Genomic DNA, 18,235 nt, shown 5'->3' on the forward strand with positions numbered 1-18,235 from the left:
GTGGTTGTGTGCGTGCGTGTGTACGCGGCCGTGGTATATCTGCAGAGAGCAGAGCCGAGCGTGGCGAAAGCGGGAGCGGGCGAGGGGAGGAGGAGGAGGAGGAGAAGACGGCGCCGCAGCAGCAGGTCCCCGAAGAGCGGGGCTCGAGGGCAGATCGGAGACCTCCGGCCGCCCGATTGGCAGCCCTCCCTCGATCTCGGCGGATTGGCTCGAGCTCCGCGATCGAGGAACGCGGCTCGACTGGCTTGGTTCTCTCTTGCAAGCGGGGAGCGTCTCTGCAGCAGCAGCAGCAGCCGGGATTCGGGCAGCGGCGCGGCCAAGCCGAGGCGGATGGGGCCGGGCGGCGGGCGGACGCTGGAGTCTCCGCCGCTGCACCGGCGGCCGGTGGCGGCGGCGCGGTGATGGACAGGCGGGGGCTGCTGCTGCCTCGGCGGGCGTAGATCCAACCCGCGCAGGGAGGGGGCTCCGCGTCGCGTCCTGCGCCAGCGGGAAGACGAAGAAGGCGGCGGCGGCGAGAAGGCAGCGAGGAAGAAGCGGGCAGCAGCGGCAGCAGCCACCGCCGCGCCCGGCTTGAGGATGGGCTGGCGCCTGGGTCCCGGTGGGGCCGCCGGCGCCCCTCTGCTGCTGCTGCTCTTCCTCCTCTTGGCCGGGCAGGGCAGCGCCGCTCGGAGACCCCCGAAGAGGAAGTGCTCGGGGGGCTGCACCTGCACCAAGGACACGGCGCTGTGCGAGGGGGCCAAGGAGGTCCCCAAGGAGCTGCCCCAGAACCTGATCTCGCTGTAAGCGGCCCCCGAGCGCGCGGCGGGTGGGTGGGGGGCGGCGGGGAGGGGGAGTCAGAAGAGCCACCCCCCCCCGCCCAACCAGCATATGTTTGCCCACCCCCACTGGGAGAGGGTGGGCAGCCAAGGAGGGTCGGAGGGGCTGGACACGTGATCCTGGGTTATTATTCTGGGTGGGGTTTTTTGCGCGGGGGGGGGGAGAGGATAGGGTCGCCTGGTCGAGATCTAGAGCTGGAGCCGCTGTGGGGGGAACTGGAAGGGGGTGATTGCACCCGGGTATGGCACCCGCCTTTGGGGAAACTCGGTTGGACGTTGGCGTCTTGGTGGCAGTATTGGTGTGTGTGTGGGGGGGTACCAGAGTGGGGGTGATGGTGCAGTGATGGAGAAGTGTCAGTTGGCTGGCTTGTGCTGATTGTAAGACACCCGGCGCATGGATTGGCCCCCTGGATCATCCCTATCTGCCCCCATCCCATTAGGCTAGAGACAGAGCTAAAATCTGGCCCTGGGAGATCTCCCGCTCCCTCCCCCGCCAAATCTTCCTTCTAGTAAAGAGCCTCGAGCCCAGACCTACAGGCAGGTTGTCTAGAGATGAGCCCAGCGGCTACCTCCACTCATTGGCATGCAAGGCGTAAGACTAGGCAAAATGTGCAAACCTCTCTGAGGAGGACTGGGGAGAGATACCCTTGGGAGAGGCACCCCCCCCCCCCCGTGGGCATGGCCGGGTCACAGGAGCCAGCAAGATGCTAACGAGGTCCCTGGAGGCGGGACGCAGATGCCAAGGGTTACAGAGCAAAAGCGGCTCCAAGTGGGCTGGAGGTCCCCCAAGGATGCTGTAATGAATTCACCTCTGGCCGCTGCATAGAGGCAGGCAAGCTGAGGCCGCTGGGTTCCTGACTGCTTTCTGCAGCAACGGAGAAGGGAGATACACGATCGCTCTGGGTAGCCATCTCCGGTTGATTTTGGCAGCTCCCAGCCGTTGCTTCGGGTGCTGATGGGGTGGGTCACGGTGAGCCTCTCTGCTGCTGGGCCAGTGCTGTTTCCCGGGGCCGCTGGCATCCTGCCTCACACGCAGCCTGCCTCTCTCTCTCTCTGTGCAGGTCTCTCATTCGCTCAGGATTCACAGAGATCTTGGAAGGCAGCTTCGTCCACGTGTCCTCGCTTCAGTTGCTGTAAGGAGCAGGAAACCGGGGGGGTTTGGAGTGGTGTGTGTGAGTGCGGCAAGGAGCATGCCTGCAGGTGTCCACCATTTGTGCGTGTGTGTGGTGCATAGGAATTGTCTGTTTACCCACTTACTGGAACATATAGGTAGCTGCCATATACTGAGTCAGACCATTGGTCCATCTAGCTCAGTATTCTCTACACAGGCTGGCAGCGGCTTCTCCAAGGTTGCAGGCAGGAATCTCTCTGAGCCTATCTTGGGGATGCCAGGGAGGGGACTTGGGACCTTCTGCATGCAAGCAGGCAGGTGCGCTTCTCAGAGCAGCCCCACCCCCTTAGGGGAATATCTTACAGTCTCCCCTTCAAATGCAAACCAGGGCAGACCCTGTTTAGCAAAGGGAGCAATCCATGCTTGCTGCCGCAAGACCAGCTCTCCTGTGTGTCTCTGTGTCCTGTGTGGTGTGAATCCCCTTGTGCCTGCAAACAGGAATGTGTTCTGTTTAATGGGCTCTAGCTTTGCATGAGTGTGTAAAGGAGTGTGGGATGTATTGGTGTGTAGAGTGCCCCCCCTCCAGATAGGACTCTTCTGTTTTGCAGGGGGAGAGCAACTGGCCCTATCAATCCCTAGCCACTGGAGGTACTGTGCTGGGGGTGGATAGGGCCAGTTGCTCTCCCCCTGCTCCAGAAAGAATAATTGCCACTTTTAAAAGGTGCCTCTTGGCTCGTTTCGCACTCATGCTGCTCGCCTCCCAACTGCAGATGTCCCAATGCCAGTGGGACAGTGTGTCCCCGCACCCCCCTGCCACCAGCCCCAGCTCATCTTCAGCCCATAGCATGGACATCAAGCCTTGAAATGCTGAAGCTCTCCAAGTCAGTAGTGATCGTGAACGTTGTTCTCCTGTCTCCCCGAGTCCTGAGAACACCTAAGGCTCATTCTGATGATGATGGTTCTAGTTCAGGAGCTCTGCGCACTCCCGATATTTGAGCGTGTGTTAGATGAAAGTGACGTCGGAGGAGTTCGGAGAGCTTCTTTGTGTACAAAGCCCCAGCTGGGTCGCTCAAGCACCCCTTACTCAGGATCCCCATGTGTCGCTGGACTACCACTCCCATCATCCCCTGTCTTCAGCCATGTTGGCTAGGGGTGATGGGAGTTGTAAAATCAGCAACATCTGGGGACCCAACACTGGGAACCTCTGAGCGAAGATAAAGTGGCAGGGAAGATCCAGAGAACGAGGTAGGGGTTAAGGCTGTCCTACCCAACTGGGGCTTAGCATACAAATAAACACCCCGCCCTGCCTTGTGTTAACTCGCAGGCAATCAGTCGGGGAAAACGAGCCCCCCAAGTTAGAGGAGGAGGCTTCTCCTAGCCTAATCATCATCGGGAGAATGAGTCCCTGCTGTCCTTCAGGGCGATCTAATCCTTTGGGATGTGAATCCCACCCCATCTGTGTTCTTCTGACCCCAAACTTGGTTGCCCCCTTTGTATTTCCCAGTGTCTGACCTGCCTGCTTCTCCCCCACAACCCCCCTAGCTTGATCGCTTACAACTCCCTGGAACTGATCCGTGACGACGCCTTTGTGGGACTCGTACACCTGGAGTATATGTGAGTGTACATGTTGGGGTGCAGGGGTCAGGTGTGGGGGCAAGCATGCACCTTTGGGACGGGGGCGGGGGTGTCACGGATGTCTTGCGGCATCCAGGATGGATGGATGGGGAAAGTCTGTGCAAGGGTAAGCTTATAAAGGCAATGGGTTCAAAAGTTTGGGGGATTGTGATGGGGTCGCATGGGAAATGTGCAGGATACCGTGATCTTATTGATTTACTACATATATAGCTCGTTCTTCCTCCAAGGAGCCCAAAGCAGTCTACATGGTTATATTTATTTTCACAACAGCCTTGTGGGGTAGGTTAGGCTGAGAGATGTGACTTGCCCAGAGTCACCCCGTGAGTTTCATAGCTGAATAAGGATTTGAACTCGGGTCTTCCCGCTCCTTGTCCAAACTCTAACCCACTCCATCACACTGGCTCTTTGCCACATTTAGGAGGCAACTTAAACTTATATTCAAGTAGGGTAGTTGGCCAATGGAAAAATGTTAGTTGATTTTTCATTTGCCCTTTAATTTGTTCCTCTTAATTGCATTGTAAATAACATGTCTGTATATTTGCAGATTACCAAAACGATAATACAGGTGTCCTTTTGAGGCTGTGAAGCAAGGGTTCATACTCCAAGAAGACAATGAGCTGGGTCTCACGATCCGTGAGACCCGGTTTGTGGCAGTGAGCGGGAAGAGTGGGCTAAGCCGCTCATGAGTGGGGAGAGAGCCCTGGGCAGCCGGATTGGCCGCCCACACGATTGCCGTCTCCAAGACGGGGCTGGGGGGAGCGGGGGCCGATTGGCGAGACCCCCGAAGCTGGGAGGCGGCTTTTCGCCTCCCCTCCGGTGCTCGCTCCACAAACCTGGTTTGGGGGCAGGGGTTCTGATGATCGGGAAAAATCAGGCTAGACTTTCCTAGCCTGATTTTCCCCGATCGTGGGAATAGCCCCAGCGTTACTCTGAGTTCTCTCTCTGGGTTCGTTCACGTGGCGCTACATGAACAAGTCTTCTGCTCCCTCACTTCCTGCTCTTTACCCTCCTCCCATCATGCTCTCTGATTTTATTCTTCACTTCCAACTTAACAGCAAACCACAGTTGACTGTTAACAGCTGGAGTGAATGATCCATGGTTTGCTGCAAACCAGGATCCCAATGCCAGTTCAAACCATGGTTGCCAATCCTGGTTTGAGGGCAACATGGTTTGTGCAAACCATTGATTGCCCAGTTTAGATGTACCAGCAAATTACGGGTTGCTGCTGAATCCTGAGGGAATTGGTACATGAGAGGAGAAGGAAGCACGTGAGCACAGAGGGTTCGTCCACACAAGGTGGGTTCAGATGACCAGCAGCCAATCCAGTTGGTGTGAACTGCAAGCTCCCAGCAAGCGTGCACTCCCAGTGTGAGTCGGTATTCCTGCCCCTCTCCTGATGTGTAAACCTGCCAATACTGGGTCGCTGAGCTGCACTTCCCTTTGCCTCCGAACATCCGCCACCTAACTTCAACTCTTGGCTACAGATGTTGTATATCCGGAGGGAATACAAAGAATCCTGGGAATTGTAGTTTAATAAGGTGCTGAGAATTTTCTGTTAGAGACCTCCTTTAGGGATGTGCACGGAACCAGTTTGGAGGCTCTTTTACGGACCTCTGAACTGGAACCAGTTCAAAGGTTGGGGGGGGGATAACTTTAAAGACTGGGGAGGGTGCTCTTACATCCTCCCCCGCCCCGGCCGCATTTCTGGCCGTGACACTGTGTGCAAAATCGGTCCTGTGGGATGGCAGTGTACCTCCTTGCTGCCCTGGCGTGTCAGGGACTGGAAGTGCCCGGTGCGTATGCGCACGCTGCGATGTGCGTGTGTATGTCATGCTCGCACACACGTCGTACTGGGCACTTCCGGCCCATGACACACCGGGGCGGCAAGGAGGTACGCAGCCACCCCGTGGGACCAATTTTGCACACAGTGCCAGTGGGGGAAACGGGGGGGGGGAGAGCGCCCTCCCCAGTCCTTAAAGGTGTCCCCCCTCACCTTCAAACTGGCAGTCGCCAGTTCCGTGCACATCCCTAACCCTCTTTGCCCCCCAGACTATAGCTCCCAGGGTTTCCTGAGGAGAGGGAGTACCTGTTAACCCCATTTATGTTCAAATGCAACGTCTGTTGTGACACCGAACTCTTCAACCATGCTTTCATGGGTATTTCTGCAAACAGGCTGTTCCTTTTCAGAAGGCATGCTTAGATAATTCTACAACTTTACTGATGAGAGTTGCAATTTTAGGTTTTGAAAAAGAGCCACCCCAGACATCACTAAAGTTTCTGGAATGGGCTTTGTGCTCTCTTGGTGTCTTAAAGGGGGTCTCCTCTCCACTTGCAGGTTCATTGAGCACAACAAGCTGAAAGCCATCTCCAAGAATGCTCTCCGAGGGCTCAAGGGCCTTCTTCACCTGTGAGTGATTCTTCAACACCCTCCCAAATCCCCACCGAAATTTGTGATCCTTGAACACACTCCCAGATCCCTGCCCTGCTCTGTCATTCGAAGTGCACAGTAGCCCCTTCCACCGCCAGACCCCTGTGTATCGTATTTGTCACTGCTTCCCACAACCCTGAGCCTTTCTGGTCCTCCTCTTCTCCCACTCTGCCTTATCTCCTTCTAGCTGTTACTCAACACTGCCCTCCGCTTCTGCCCAGACTCTCCTCCCACCTTGCTCCCACACAATCTCTTCTACACAGGTTCTCCCCTTAGCTTGCTCCCACACAATCGCTTCTACCCAGGCTCTCCTCCCACCTTGCTCCCACACAATCGCTTCTACCCAGGCTCTCCTCCCACCTTGCTCCCACACAATTGCTTCTACCCAGGCTCTCCTCCCACCTTGCTCCCACACAACTTGGGAAAATTGCAAGCTCCCAAACCCCAGGGTATAACACAGTTTTTGATTGTCTGAATGACCTCAGTGTGTCCATCACCTCCCTTCTAAGTCGCCCCCCCCTTCCTCTCTCCCTGCAGGAATTTGGCCAACAATAACCTGCAGACTTTGCCAAGGCACCTGTTCCGGGGATTGGATGCTTTGACTACAGTGTGAGTGTGAAGCAAGGGGGGGAAAGGTGGCAGCAGGGGCTATGGGCATGGGTTTAGTTTAGGTTTCCAATCTTGGGTGCCCAGGTGGTGGTGGACTACAACTCCCATCATCCCCGGCTACAATGGCCAAGGGGCCAAAAGGTGATGGGAGCTGTAGTCGGTGGGACAGGCACAAATTCAGAAGTGCAGATGCTCTCCATGGCAGTCCCCGTAGCCAGGTCAGCCCTGGCAGCCACGCCCCGTAGCGCCCCTGCCCCACCCTCCACCCCGGCTTAGATCGTTGCAATCGTGGGGAGTTCTCTAGCAAGACAGAGCTTGAGCCTCATGTGGTTCTCCACCCAGAAAAGCAACCTTGTGGATAATCAACCACGAATGGTGGTGATGATAAAATCAGTTGTCGTCCAGTATTTAATTATGCAACAAACTGTTGGAATAGCAAGAGCAGCGTATTGGTTCCATTTGGAAAGCGAAGGGCTTTGTGTCCCTGCTGTACTCGGGGGGCAGGGAGTTCCACAACTACGTCCCTACTGTCCCTTTAGCACAGGCCTGCTCAACTTAGCCCCCCCCAGTTGTATTTGGACTACAACTCCCATAATCCCCACCAGCATAAGATAGACACCAGCAACAGTCACTGGAGGCACTGTGCTGGGGGTGGACAGGGCCAGTTACTCTCCCCCTGCTAAATAAAGAGAATCACCACATTAACAGGTGCCTCTTTGCCAAGTTAGCAAATAACTGCAAATAAAAAGTGGCGATTCCAGCCAAAAATTCCACAAGTTCCACCTGAGCTGAGTTTATATTTTGTTTGGTTAATTGAAGGCCCAGCGGCTCAAGGAGGCCACAGTCCAAAACAGTGCCACCCAAGCTGTATTCAGAATCCTGGCTTAATTTCACACGCAGGAGCCGAGTAGAAATAGGGAAGGAGATACAGGATAGTGGATGTCTGCAAGGAGCTGATGGATTACTTATTTTTACAGATTAGGAATTTAAGCGAAAGGTTTGTTAAAGTCTTTTCTTAATCCTGAAAGCCCCACCCAGGAGTTCTCCAACCTTAGAAACCTTTGCAATCTAGCCATAATCTTTAAAGATCTTCTGTGTTGTCATGAAGGCTAGAAACTGTCTTCTGAACCATTTCAACAAAGCTGCCTGTCCAGATAGGTGGTTGTGGGCGGAATGAAAGCAAAGTAGTCCACAGGCTTTGGGCAGCTGGGCTCCTTTATAATTCCAACGTTGGCCACTTTGGGTTGCTCTAGGGCTATCTCAAGAGGGGCCTGAGGCAGGGAGTTCCCAGGACCCAGCACCTACGGAGGCTCTGCCTTGTTTGGGGGCGGAGTCTCCATTGCTGTGCTGTAGTGTGGGGCAGCCTTCTTTGTAACAGGGATTCCCAGATATCATTGACTGCTACTCCCAGAATCCACTGCCAAAGGCTCTTGCAACTGGGGATGCTGGGAGTTGTAGTCTGTAACAGGGATTCCCAGATGTTGCCAAGAACACTGCCCCACACTACAGCACAGCAATGGAGACTCCTCTGGCAGGGCCAAAACAACATTGATTCATCATGGGGGGGGAGGCCCACACACTAATTTTTTGCCCTGATCCCCACAAAAGCTTGAGACCACCCTGGCCCATCTTGCATGGTCATGATCCTGCCTCTCTCCTGGCAGAGATTTGAGGGGAAATGCCTTCCACTGTGACTGCAAGCTGAAGTGGCTGGTGGAATGGGTGAGCCACACCAATGCCCTGGTAGAGCCCATCCAGTGTCAATCTCCCGCGGAGCTGAACCAAACTGACCTTCGTGACCTCAGTCTTGCTGATTTCAACTGCATCACCACTGGTATGTTGCGTCCACGTCTTCTCTTCTTTCTCCCTTTTAAAACTTGCTCTTTCTTTCCTGTGGCCCTGTGTGCCAGCCATAGAAGGATAAATATGTGAAACCAAGACCCACTAAACAAACAAACACCCCTTCTAGACATGTCCTTGTTGTTTAGCTGTGTTCTAGCCCAGCCCATTTTCCCTTCTGGGGAGCAGAAGCCACACGAGGAGGCAGGTAGGGATGTGCAAATCAATTTGAATCTGAATCGATTCTACTCGAATCTGGGTGATTCGGATTTGGATCGAATCACCATTTAAAAGGGCAATTAGTTTTGAATTCAAATCAAGTTTTCGACATTTGAATTGAGGGCCATTTGGCTCCTTTAAAAAACCATCCAGGCCGCCTGATTGGTTAAAAAAAGGTGCCAAAATGCTTGAATCTTTTCGAATTGGATTCAAATTCAAAATGAATTTTTGAAATCCAATTTGAACTTGCTTCTAATTTGAATCAAATCAAAAAATTCGATTTATGCACATCCCTAGAGACAGGGAGCCCCTCTTGTTTTCGTTCTGATTGCCTTCCTCTTCCCTGCAGACCTGGTTCTCTTCGATACTCTGCCAGATCAGTCGCTCTCCGTGGAAACCTTCACCTACCATGGAGAACAGAACCTGGTGATTGCACAGCCCTTTGCCGGGCGCTGCAGCTTCTTGGAGTGGGACCATGTGGCAGGGAAGTTCCGCAGCTATGCCAATATCACCGGTGAGATGCCGCCCAGACTTTCCCACGGTTGCCGTCCTATTTCACAGTGAGGATCTATCCCAGAGACTCTCAGATCCCTGCATGTGGCTGGACTACAGCTCCCATCATCTGAAGCCACATGGGCTGCGGGTGTTGGGAGTTGTAGTCCAGTCACATCTGGGGACTCAAGTTTGAAGACCCCTGAGCTATCCTGTTCTGGGCTGTCAGGGTCTCCAGGAAGGAAGGGATCCAGGAGCACCACGGACCTTAGAAGATCCCAGGCAAGGGGTCAGCTTTTCGGCTAGTGCCAAGCAGGGCACAGATGCCGGGCAATGCTACAATGTAAGATTATTGCTCCAGCAGCTTCCTGAAGCAGATTGCTGGTTCATATGGCTGCTGCTCAGGCAGAGTTAATTGGCTCCACCCCTTCCTTAGAGAAGGTGTCTTAAAAGGGCCTTGCTTGAATTCTTAGGCACTGGCTCTGATGACCTTGCAGGGTCTCTACTTAGGTTCTCAGGGGACTCCTCTGTGTCAGGACGAAAGCATGGCTGTAAGGGTCCTGCTGTAGGTTTTGGCTCAGGTTCCCCTGCCTTATTTTTATTCCATTTATTTATTCCCCCCCCCCATTTATCTTCTCCGTTCCCTCCACGGAGCCCAGAGCAGTGTACACGGTTATTTTTATCCTCACAACAACCCTGTGAGGTAGGTGCGGCTGACCCAGAGTCACCCAGTGGGTTTAATGGCTGAACGGGGATTTGGACTCAGGTTACCCTGTTCTTAGTCCAGCACTCTAACCCAGGACCTCACCACTTTGACCCTCCAGCTGGTTTTGGACTACAGCTCCCATCATCCTCCAACCACCATGATTATAGTCTGGGGTGATGGGAGTTGTAGTCCAACATCTTCAGGAAGGCCAAAATTGGGCAGCCCTGCTCCCACCAATACACTGCACTGGTTTTCTTGGTTCTGATGTGGGGAATCCCAGTGGCATGGGATCGTCCAGGACAAGGATTCCTAACTGGTCCCATATGTTGCTACATTCCAACTCCCATCATCCCCAGATACAGTGTACGGTGGCAGGGGTGATGGGAATTGTAGTCCAGCAACATCTGGAGTAACGCTGGTTGAGAACCCCTGGTCTAGGGTCTGGACCCTAAGTTCCTCCCATCCTGTTTCATTCCTGGAACAGAACAGTCCTTCTATTTCCCCCAACAAGGGAGGTCTTGGATCTGAGGTCAGGACAGAAAGTTCCACGGAAACAAACAGATCTCTGTTACATAGGAAACTGCCATATACTGAGACAGACCCTTGGTCCATCTAGCTCAGTATTGTCTACCCAGACTGGTAGTGGCTTCTCCAGGGTTGCAGGCAGGGATCTCTCTCAGCTCTATCTTGGAGATGCTGCCAGGGAGGGAACTTGGAACCTAGATGCTCTTCCCAGGGTGGCACCATCATCCCCTGAGGGGAATATCTTGCAGTGCTCACACATCAAGTCTCCCATTCATATGCAACCGGGACAGACCCTGCTTAGCTAAGGGGACAAGCCATGCTTGCTACCACCAGACCAGCTCTCCTCCCACAGCCTGTTCACTCTGTTCCTCACGCTGTCCTCTCCCTAGGCTCGTCCACCGTGGTCTGCAAGCCTCTGGTGATCGACAGCCAGCTCTTTGTGGTGGTGGCTCAGCTCTTTGGAGGCTCGCACATCTACAAGCGGGACGAAGCCACCGGGCGCTTCCTGCGCATGCAGGCCATCGAGGGCTCGCGCATCCGCAAGCCCAATGACATCGAGGTCTTCCGCGTGGAGGGCAATTGGTACTTCATCATGGCCGACAGCTCCAAAGCCGGTTCTACCACCCTGTACCGCTGGAACGGCCACGGCTTCTACTCCAACCAGTCACTCCACCCCTGGTACCGTGACACGGACGCTGAGTTCCTGGAGATCGCCGGCAAGCCCCACCTTATCCTGGCCAGCAGTTCCCAGCGGCCCGTCATCTACCAGTGGAGCAAGCAGCAGTTTGTACGCCGCACGGACATTCCCGATATGGACGATGTCTACGCTGTCAAGCACTTCAAGGTGAAGGAGGAGGTCTACGTGTGCCTGACCCGCTTCCTCGGCGATTCCAAGGTGAGGCTCCTCCGGGGATCGCAGCCGATTCCTCATAGGAACATAGGAAGCTGTCATATACTGGGATGGCCAGCATAGCATAGTGATTAGAATGTTGCATTAGGAGTGGGAAGACTGGAGTTCAAATCCCCATTCAACCATGAAACTCACTGGGTGGTTCTGGGCCAGTCATGCATCTCTCTGCCTACCCTACCTCACAGGGTTGTTTGTTGTGAGGATGAAAATAAGCATGTACAGCTCCTTGGAGGAAAAGCGGGATATAAATCCAAAATAAATCCTTTGATCCATCTAGCTCAGCACTGCTGATCATAGGAACATAGGAAGTTGCTGTATACTGAGTCAGACCATTGGTCCATCCAGCTCAGTATTTTCTACCCAGACTGGCAGCAGCTTTTCCAAGGTCTCTCTCAGCCCTATCTTGGAGATGCTGCCAGGGAGGGAACTTGGAACCTTCTTCTCTTCCCAGAGTGGCTCCATCCCCTGAAGGGAATATCTTCCAGTGCTCACACTTCTAGTCTCCCATTCAAACCTACTTCATAGGGTTGTTGTGAGGAGAAACCGAAGTATGTAGTACACCGCTCTGGGCTCCTTGGAGGAAGAGCGGGATATAAATGAAATAAATAAATAATAAATAAATGCGAACCAGGGCAGACCCTGCTTAGCTAAAGGCACAAGTCATGCTTGATACCGCAAGGTCAGCTCTCCTATGCTCGGGAACCATGTTGAAGCTGGAGGATGGGGGCGTACCTCAGTGGTGGTTGAGCGCATGCTTTGCCTGAAGGAGGCCCCAAGTTTCATCCTTGGCAGCACTTCCCAGGTAGGGCTGGGAAAGACTTGCCTGAAACCTTGGAGATCTGCTGCCAGCCAGCCTAGACCAGGGCTTTGGTCCTCCAGCTGTTTTTGAGCGACAGCTCCCACAATCCCCAGCCACAATGGCCAATAGTTGTGGATTATGGGAGTTGTAGGCTAACATCTGCAGAAGTGCTGCAGTTGAGCAGCCTTGGGAGACAATAGTGAGCTAGATGGACCAATGGCCTGACTCGGCATACGACAGCTTCCTGTGTTCCTATCTTTGAACTACAGGGCTGCAGCTCAGTGGTTAGAGCATCTGTTTTGCATGCGGGAGGCCCCGGGTTCAGTCCCTGGCAGCATCTCCAGGTAGGCCTGGGAAAGATTCCTGCCTCGGAGACCCGCTGCCAGTCAGTGTAGGCAATACTGAGGTGGGTCTGACCCGGAAGAAGCAGCTTCCTGTTTGGGGATGAGGCTGTAGCTCAGTGATGAGAGCATCTACTTTGAGCGCAGGAGGCCTCGGGTTCAATCCCTGGCAGCATCTCCAGGTAGGGCTGGGAAGGACCCCAGCCTAAAACCTTGGAAAGCTGCTGCCAGTCAATGTAGGCAATACTAAGTGAGTTGGGCCAATGTTCTGACTTGGTATAAGGCAGCTGCCTCTGTTCTGCTGCTGCTTCCAATCTAGGCAATGTTCCCACCCCAACTTGCTCCTTAATGGGAGGCAAAGTAAGCACTGAGTGGGCAAGTGGATAAGGAGAGCTGTTCAGCCTTTCCTCAAGCGACAAAAGCCCACGACTGAGGGAGACAGGCTAGAGCCTGGGACTTGCCAGGGCCAGGTGGGTGCCCACCATGTCCCCGGACAGGTGCTGAGCTGCTCGCTGCAGTACCGCCGTTTGGCCAGTTTCACTGGTGGCGCATGAGCACAGGCGTGTGCAAGACAACAGTGCCCTCTGCTGGCAGGGAACCATGGTGGTTCTGTGGGGTAAGGGGCCAGGGCTGGTTAAGGCTGCCATTGCCATAGAGCCGGGCTGCAGCCCTCCAGCTCTTGCTGGACTGCAACTCCCATCATCCTCAGCCACAGTGGCCAATAGTCAGGGGTGATGGGAGCTGCAGTCCAAAAACAGCTGGGGGACCCGACTTCTGCAGCCCTGCCTACGAGTGTGGTGTTGTCCAAGGAGGACAGTGGGTGCAAATTGATGTATTTATCTTTTGGGTGCGATCCTTCATCCTAAAACTCAGAGTAGCATACTTGGGAAGAATGGTCACTTATTGCAATGGTTTTAGAACATAGGAAGCTGACGTATACTGAGTCCGACCATTGGTCCACCCAGCTCAGTGTTGTCTACACAGATAGACCAATGGTCTTACTCCGTATATGGCAGCTTCCTGTGTTCCTATGTTGTTCTGCCACAGCATGTGCTAATGATTCTGCTATCCGTAGGTGATGCATTGGGATGGCTCCATGTTCCGAGATGTCCAGCGTATCCCGTCCCGCGGCTCCATGGTCTTCCAGCCGCTGAGCATCGCCGGCTACCGCTACGCCTTCCTTGGCAACGACTACTCCTTCAGCCAGGTGTACCGCTATGACCCCGTCACGGGACTCTTCCAGCACTTCCAGGAGCTGAACGCCCAGGCGCCGCGCTCCTTTGCCCACCTCAACGTCGACAAGCAAGACTTCCTCATCGCTTCCAGCTTCAAGGGCAAGACACACATCTACCGGCACCTCATCATCGACCTGAGTGCCTGAAGCCTGGCCGCCGTGGGGTTGGGGCATCACGTGCAGAAGGCAGCTGCCAGGGGGAGAGGAAGTGCAGGGGGCGGAGCCAGCTGCTGGGGGAAGTGCAGTGCCAGAGCCAGCCACTAGGGGGACAGCACAGGAAGCAGACGCTGTTGAATGTGATTCTCCAGTGGTGCAGGGGCGGAAGGCACGGAGTAACAGCTAGGCAGTGGGTGGAAGTCGGGCAACCGAAGAGCCATAACAATCACTAGAGAGTTCAAGGAATGGCAGCACGAACAGTAATCAGAATACCTTTAAAAACCACACACACAAAAATCCACTAGGCATGAATAAAGAGACTCTGTGGTTGCTGGAAATCACAGGGCTGCATGCTTTGCAGTGGGGCTAAACCAAAAATCTTCTGGCAGTGGGGCACACTGATCTGGAGCGGCAAAGCCTGCCTGGAATTGGCCCGAATCTTCTTGCCGACCAGTCATTTTTGTCCCTGCTTCAGAGGATGCTTTCCATTTTAAGATCTGTTCTCATCCTCACTCAGATGAATAATCTGATTGACTTGCCTTTCCCCTCCCCTCCCCACCCCCTTCAACTTTGATTCACTTTCTAGTTGGCGGAAACAACAGTTCATTGAGTTCTGCTCGGTTTCTTCACTTCCAGTTACTATGTTCTTTCTTTGACAATGCATGGCTTAAAAAGAAACACAAACCCTTTTCCTACAGTCCAGCGTTAGTCGTTACAACCAAGTGCCATTGAAATCGGTGACACTTGCTTTAGCCACAGTGGAGGCCCATCGTAGACTTTCCAGGAGACGGGAAGCCTCATCTTATGAACGTTTATGTGGAAGTGAAGTCCTGCTGTGGTTAATGGGCTTCCCAGATAGGCATTCATGAAACTGGACAGCCTGGATCACAATTCAGTGGCCATTCATGTGGCTGACATACTGCGCAGCCTTCTGCCTGCTTCGTAATAAAATGTGCGTGTAGCCTCACAAAAGGGAGAGGAGAGCTGGTCTCGTGGTAGCAAGCATGACTTGTCCCCTTAGCTAAGCAGGGTCTGCCCTGGTTGCATTTGAATGGGAGACTAGAAGTGTGAGCACTGCAAGATACTCCCTTCAGGGGATGGAGCCGCTCTGGGAAGAGCATCTAGGTTCCAAGTTCCCTCCCTGGCAGCATCTCCAAGATAGGGCTGAGGGAGATTCCCGCCTACAACCTTGGAGAAGGCGCTGCCAGTCTGTGAAGATGATACTGAGCTAGATAGACCAATGGTCGGACTCAGTATATGGCAGCTGCTTATGTAAAACACGTTGCAAACCCAGTTGTGCAACGGATGCTCATAATTTCCGACAGCCCTCCCATCATGCAACTGTGTTTGAGTCATTCTTGAGTGTCCAGGAGCTGTCTGGCACAGCTGCACATGTGTTCTGTCCGTGAACCAGGCTGATAGATTTTGGTTTTGAGTACCATCTTGGGCGATGAACACTCAGTGATTTTTGGCCGTCTGCAGACCCCTCCCCCAGATGGAAAAAGGTGATAACATTGCTGCATTTACAGCTTTCTCTGTGTTATCATCCCTTCTTTATTCCCACCCACAAATGATGGTGGTAAAATTGCACTCGATTTTGCACAGAGGAAAGACGTATGGTCAGCGCTAGCTAACAAATTTGTTGTATTCTCTCATCTTGTTTATAATGTTCTGAGTAGGGTTGCCATATTCTGGCTCTCCAAATCTGGGTGCCTAATTTGCATATTATGTAAATTGGCTTGAAAATCATTTTTTAGCAGAATAGTGACTGCACGTTTTGCTCCAGGGCTAGAGTTTAGCTTTAAAAAGAAAAGAAAAAAGCTGAAATCTGGGCACATCTGGGTGGGCTAAGCAGTCTGGGTAAGATACTTAAAATCTGGTGAAACCCAAAATTCCGTGTGTGTGTGTGTGTGTGTGGCAACTCTAGTTCCAGGAATAATGAGTAACGATGTTTTGAGATGTTCAAGAATAACCTTGGAGAGCATTCCTGCTAATTCTCATTCCCATTCCTCTGACATTACTCAGATTTTATAGTTTTTGTGTTTTGACATGGTTATCAGCTTTTAAAACATCACTGCAAATTTGGAATGTGACGAGGACGAATATGTATATACCACTCTCCAACAGAAGTTCCCAAATCTGTTTACATAGATATAAACAATCAACCAAACAAATGTCTCCAATCTAAAAAAAAGAAACCCAAGATAGACGCCACTGCAGTTCCAATGGGCAGGCCAATAAAAAGCATAACACCACACTGAAAGAACTGCAGTGCTGTTGCCTATTTCCAATAGGGATGGGGGCCTCTCAGAAGTCACAATGAGCATTCCTCCCCACATATTGGCTCCTGTATTAAATGTTGCACAGTATGCCAGCCAATGTGATCTAATTGCTCTTTCCCGTTCTACAGTTTAAGTTTGTCTTACCATTTCAGGCACTGCACATTGTGCAGTCCTTAATTGCAAAGGAAGCACAAAAAAGAGGAGTCACTGAATTCTTTTCGAAGCACATAATTTAAATTTGGTTAATTTAAACGGAAGCACATAAGGAATCCCCATGCATCTGGGTGGGGAAAAGAGGTTGCGGAGGTACAGGGTAGGTTGGGCTCATTGATGAGGGATGGACAGAAGAGAATATAGGCCTGGATAAGCTCCAGGGAGAAGGGGCTGGGCATGGTCAATATCTTTACCTGTAAATAGCTAGCATGTTTGTTCAACCCCATCAACCTCCCTCCAGTAGTGGGCAGCACTGAGCTACAGGAAGTACAAGCCAATGTCTTTATCATCCCCCCCCCCCCGTGCCCTGTTACTTGGAATTGTGAGGATATGGAGAGGGGCTGAGAAGACACGAAAGGTTTCCTATCACGGGTAGATGAATATCCTCTTCTGTCTCCCATTCATGAACTGGGATCCCACGTAAGAGCATTGTAAATAATAATAAAAAATAGTATATTGTTTGTCGGCTCAAGGCTTGCATTATTTGCTTTCTGTCCTCGCTGAAAATGCCAGGTTGGCACAGATCATGGCGGAAGCTACCCTAGTAGGGCAAATTAAGGAACTGCCAGCTACAACCATGTCCGCAATGTGCTACAGGGCTTTTAAAAAGGAAAATTCAGAACTAGGAACATAGGGAGTTGCCTTGTATTGAGTCAGAACATTGGTCCATCTGGCTCACTGTTAGGTCCCCAGATGTTCTTGGACTTCAACTCCCATAATCCCCAACTCCAGTGGCCTTTGGTTGGGGAATATAGGAGTTGAAGTCCAATAACATCTGGGGACCCAACGCTGAGAATCCCTGGTCTACGCCAGATCTGCTCAATTTAGGCCCCCCCCTCCAGCTGTTTTTGAATGATAACTCCCATAATCCCCAGCCACAGTGGCCCAAACCCAGGGATTATGGGAATTATAGGCCAACATCTGCAGGGGGGTCAAAGACTAGCGGTGGCTTCTCCAAGGTTACAGGCAGGAGTCTCTCTCAGCCCTATCCGGAGATACCAACAGGCATTCGAAGGTGTCCTTTTCCAACAGGCAGCTTTCTGGGATGTGTGATGCCTCAGACCAGATTATGTAAGTGCTCATGTAATTCCTTTTCAGATGCAAAAATATAGTCAGCTTAGAATTTGAGAATAGCTCCAGCCAGAGTTGACAGCTCCAAATCAAGCATGTTTATGACTGATCCAGGCTAGAACCAAATGTCCTTAAAACCAGGCATAGGACTCTTGCAGGAGCAGTTGCTAGGAGACACATTCTTTTCCTAACCAAATTTCATGTGTGTGTCACAACATAGTGAGCATTCTCAAGGCCACAGATTCCTGGGTAGGAGGGGGTTAACCCAGGAATCTGTGGTTGCCTGAGGCAGGAGGAGCAGCTCCAAACTGGGATAGCTCAGATCTGCTACCCAGGTTAAAAGTGAGGGCGGATAAGAATAGAAAACTCTCCAGCCTTTTCCTTTTGGTCATCTGCACCACTGGCACAGTTTTAAGTCTTCCTGGGCAACTGGTGAGTAGGCTGAGCATAGAGTCCTGTGGCTTGCAGGGCCAAGCTGCTGCAGTATGGAGGACTGCTTCTCCACTGCTCTCGCAATGCATTGTGGGACAGGGATTCACAAACAGGTTCAACATCAAACCGGTTTGGTGCAACTGTCTGGGGTCGAACCCAACCACTCCCTGTTCAGTCCGACACATCCCCCTGGACTGAATCAAACCCCAGGGGGGGGGCCTGAGGGGGTGCCAGACCAAACTGGCCCAGTCTGGGCCCAGTTTGGACTCGAACACACCCTTTTGTGGGATAGTGGAGGACCCACGTTGGGTTTTTCTTCCCTTTAGGTAAGTAAACCCAACTGGGGGCTTGGATCTTCTGGTAGGGTATGAGCACGCCTCCTTTCCAGTCCACCCTCACATGGTCATGCAGAAGAACC

The 18,235-nt window shown here is 52.6% G+C and overlaps 1 protein-coding gene across 1 annotated transcript; it reads left to right on the forward strand.

Moving 5' to 3' along the window:
- The first annotated feature begins 574 nt into the window (after positions 1-574).
- Positions 575-16,775, forward strand: LOC128332448 (leucine-rich glioma-inactivated protein 1-like). Its single transcript, XM_053266731.1, has 9 exons — positions 575-779; positions 1,877-1,948; positions 3,469-3,540; positions 5,897-5,968; positions 6,527-6,598; positions 8,263-8,432; positions 9,006-9,170; positions 10,769-11,274; positions 13,505-16,775. Exons 1-9 carry the CDS (start codon positions 577-579, stop codon positions 13,808-13,810), a joined length of 1,638 nt encoding a protein of 545 aa, XP_053122706.1. The 5' UTR covers positions 575-576; the 3' UTR covers positions 13,811-16,775.
- Positions 16,776-18,235: the final 1,460 nt, after the last annotated feature.

The sequence above is a fragment of the Hemicordylus capensis genome, chromosome 7 (genome assembly GCF_027244095.1).
Source record: "Hemicordylus capensis ecotype Gifberg chromosome 7, rHemCap1.1.pri, whole genome shotgun sequence".
NCBI classification, from domain to species: Eukaryota; Metazoa; Chordata; class Lepidosauria; order Squamata; family Cordylidae; genus Hemicordylus; species Hemicordylus capensis.

What these genes read in the sequence shown, in the direction of transcription:
- LOC128332448 (XM_053266731.1), top strand. Translation starts at nt 577, where the DNA reads ATGGGCTGGCGCCTGGGTCCCGGTGGGGCCGCCGGCGCCCCTCTGCTG. An exon ending in CTCAAGGGCCTTCTTCACCT is followed by an intron (nt 5,969 to 6,526) that starts GTGAGTGATTCT and finishes CTCTCCCTGCAG; the next exon opens with GAATTTGGCCAACAATAACC. An exon ending in TTGGATGCTTTGACTACAGT is followed by an intron (nt 6,599 to 8,262) that starts GTGAGTGTGAAG and finishes CTCTCCTGGCAG; the next exon opens with AGATTTGAGGGGAAATGCCT.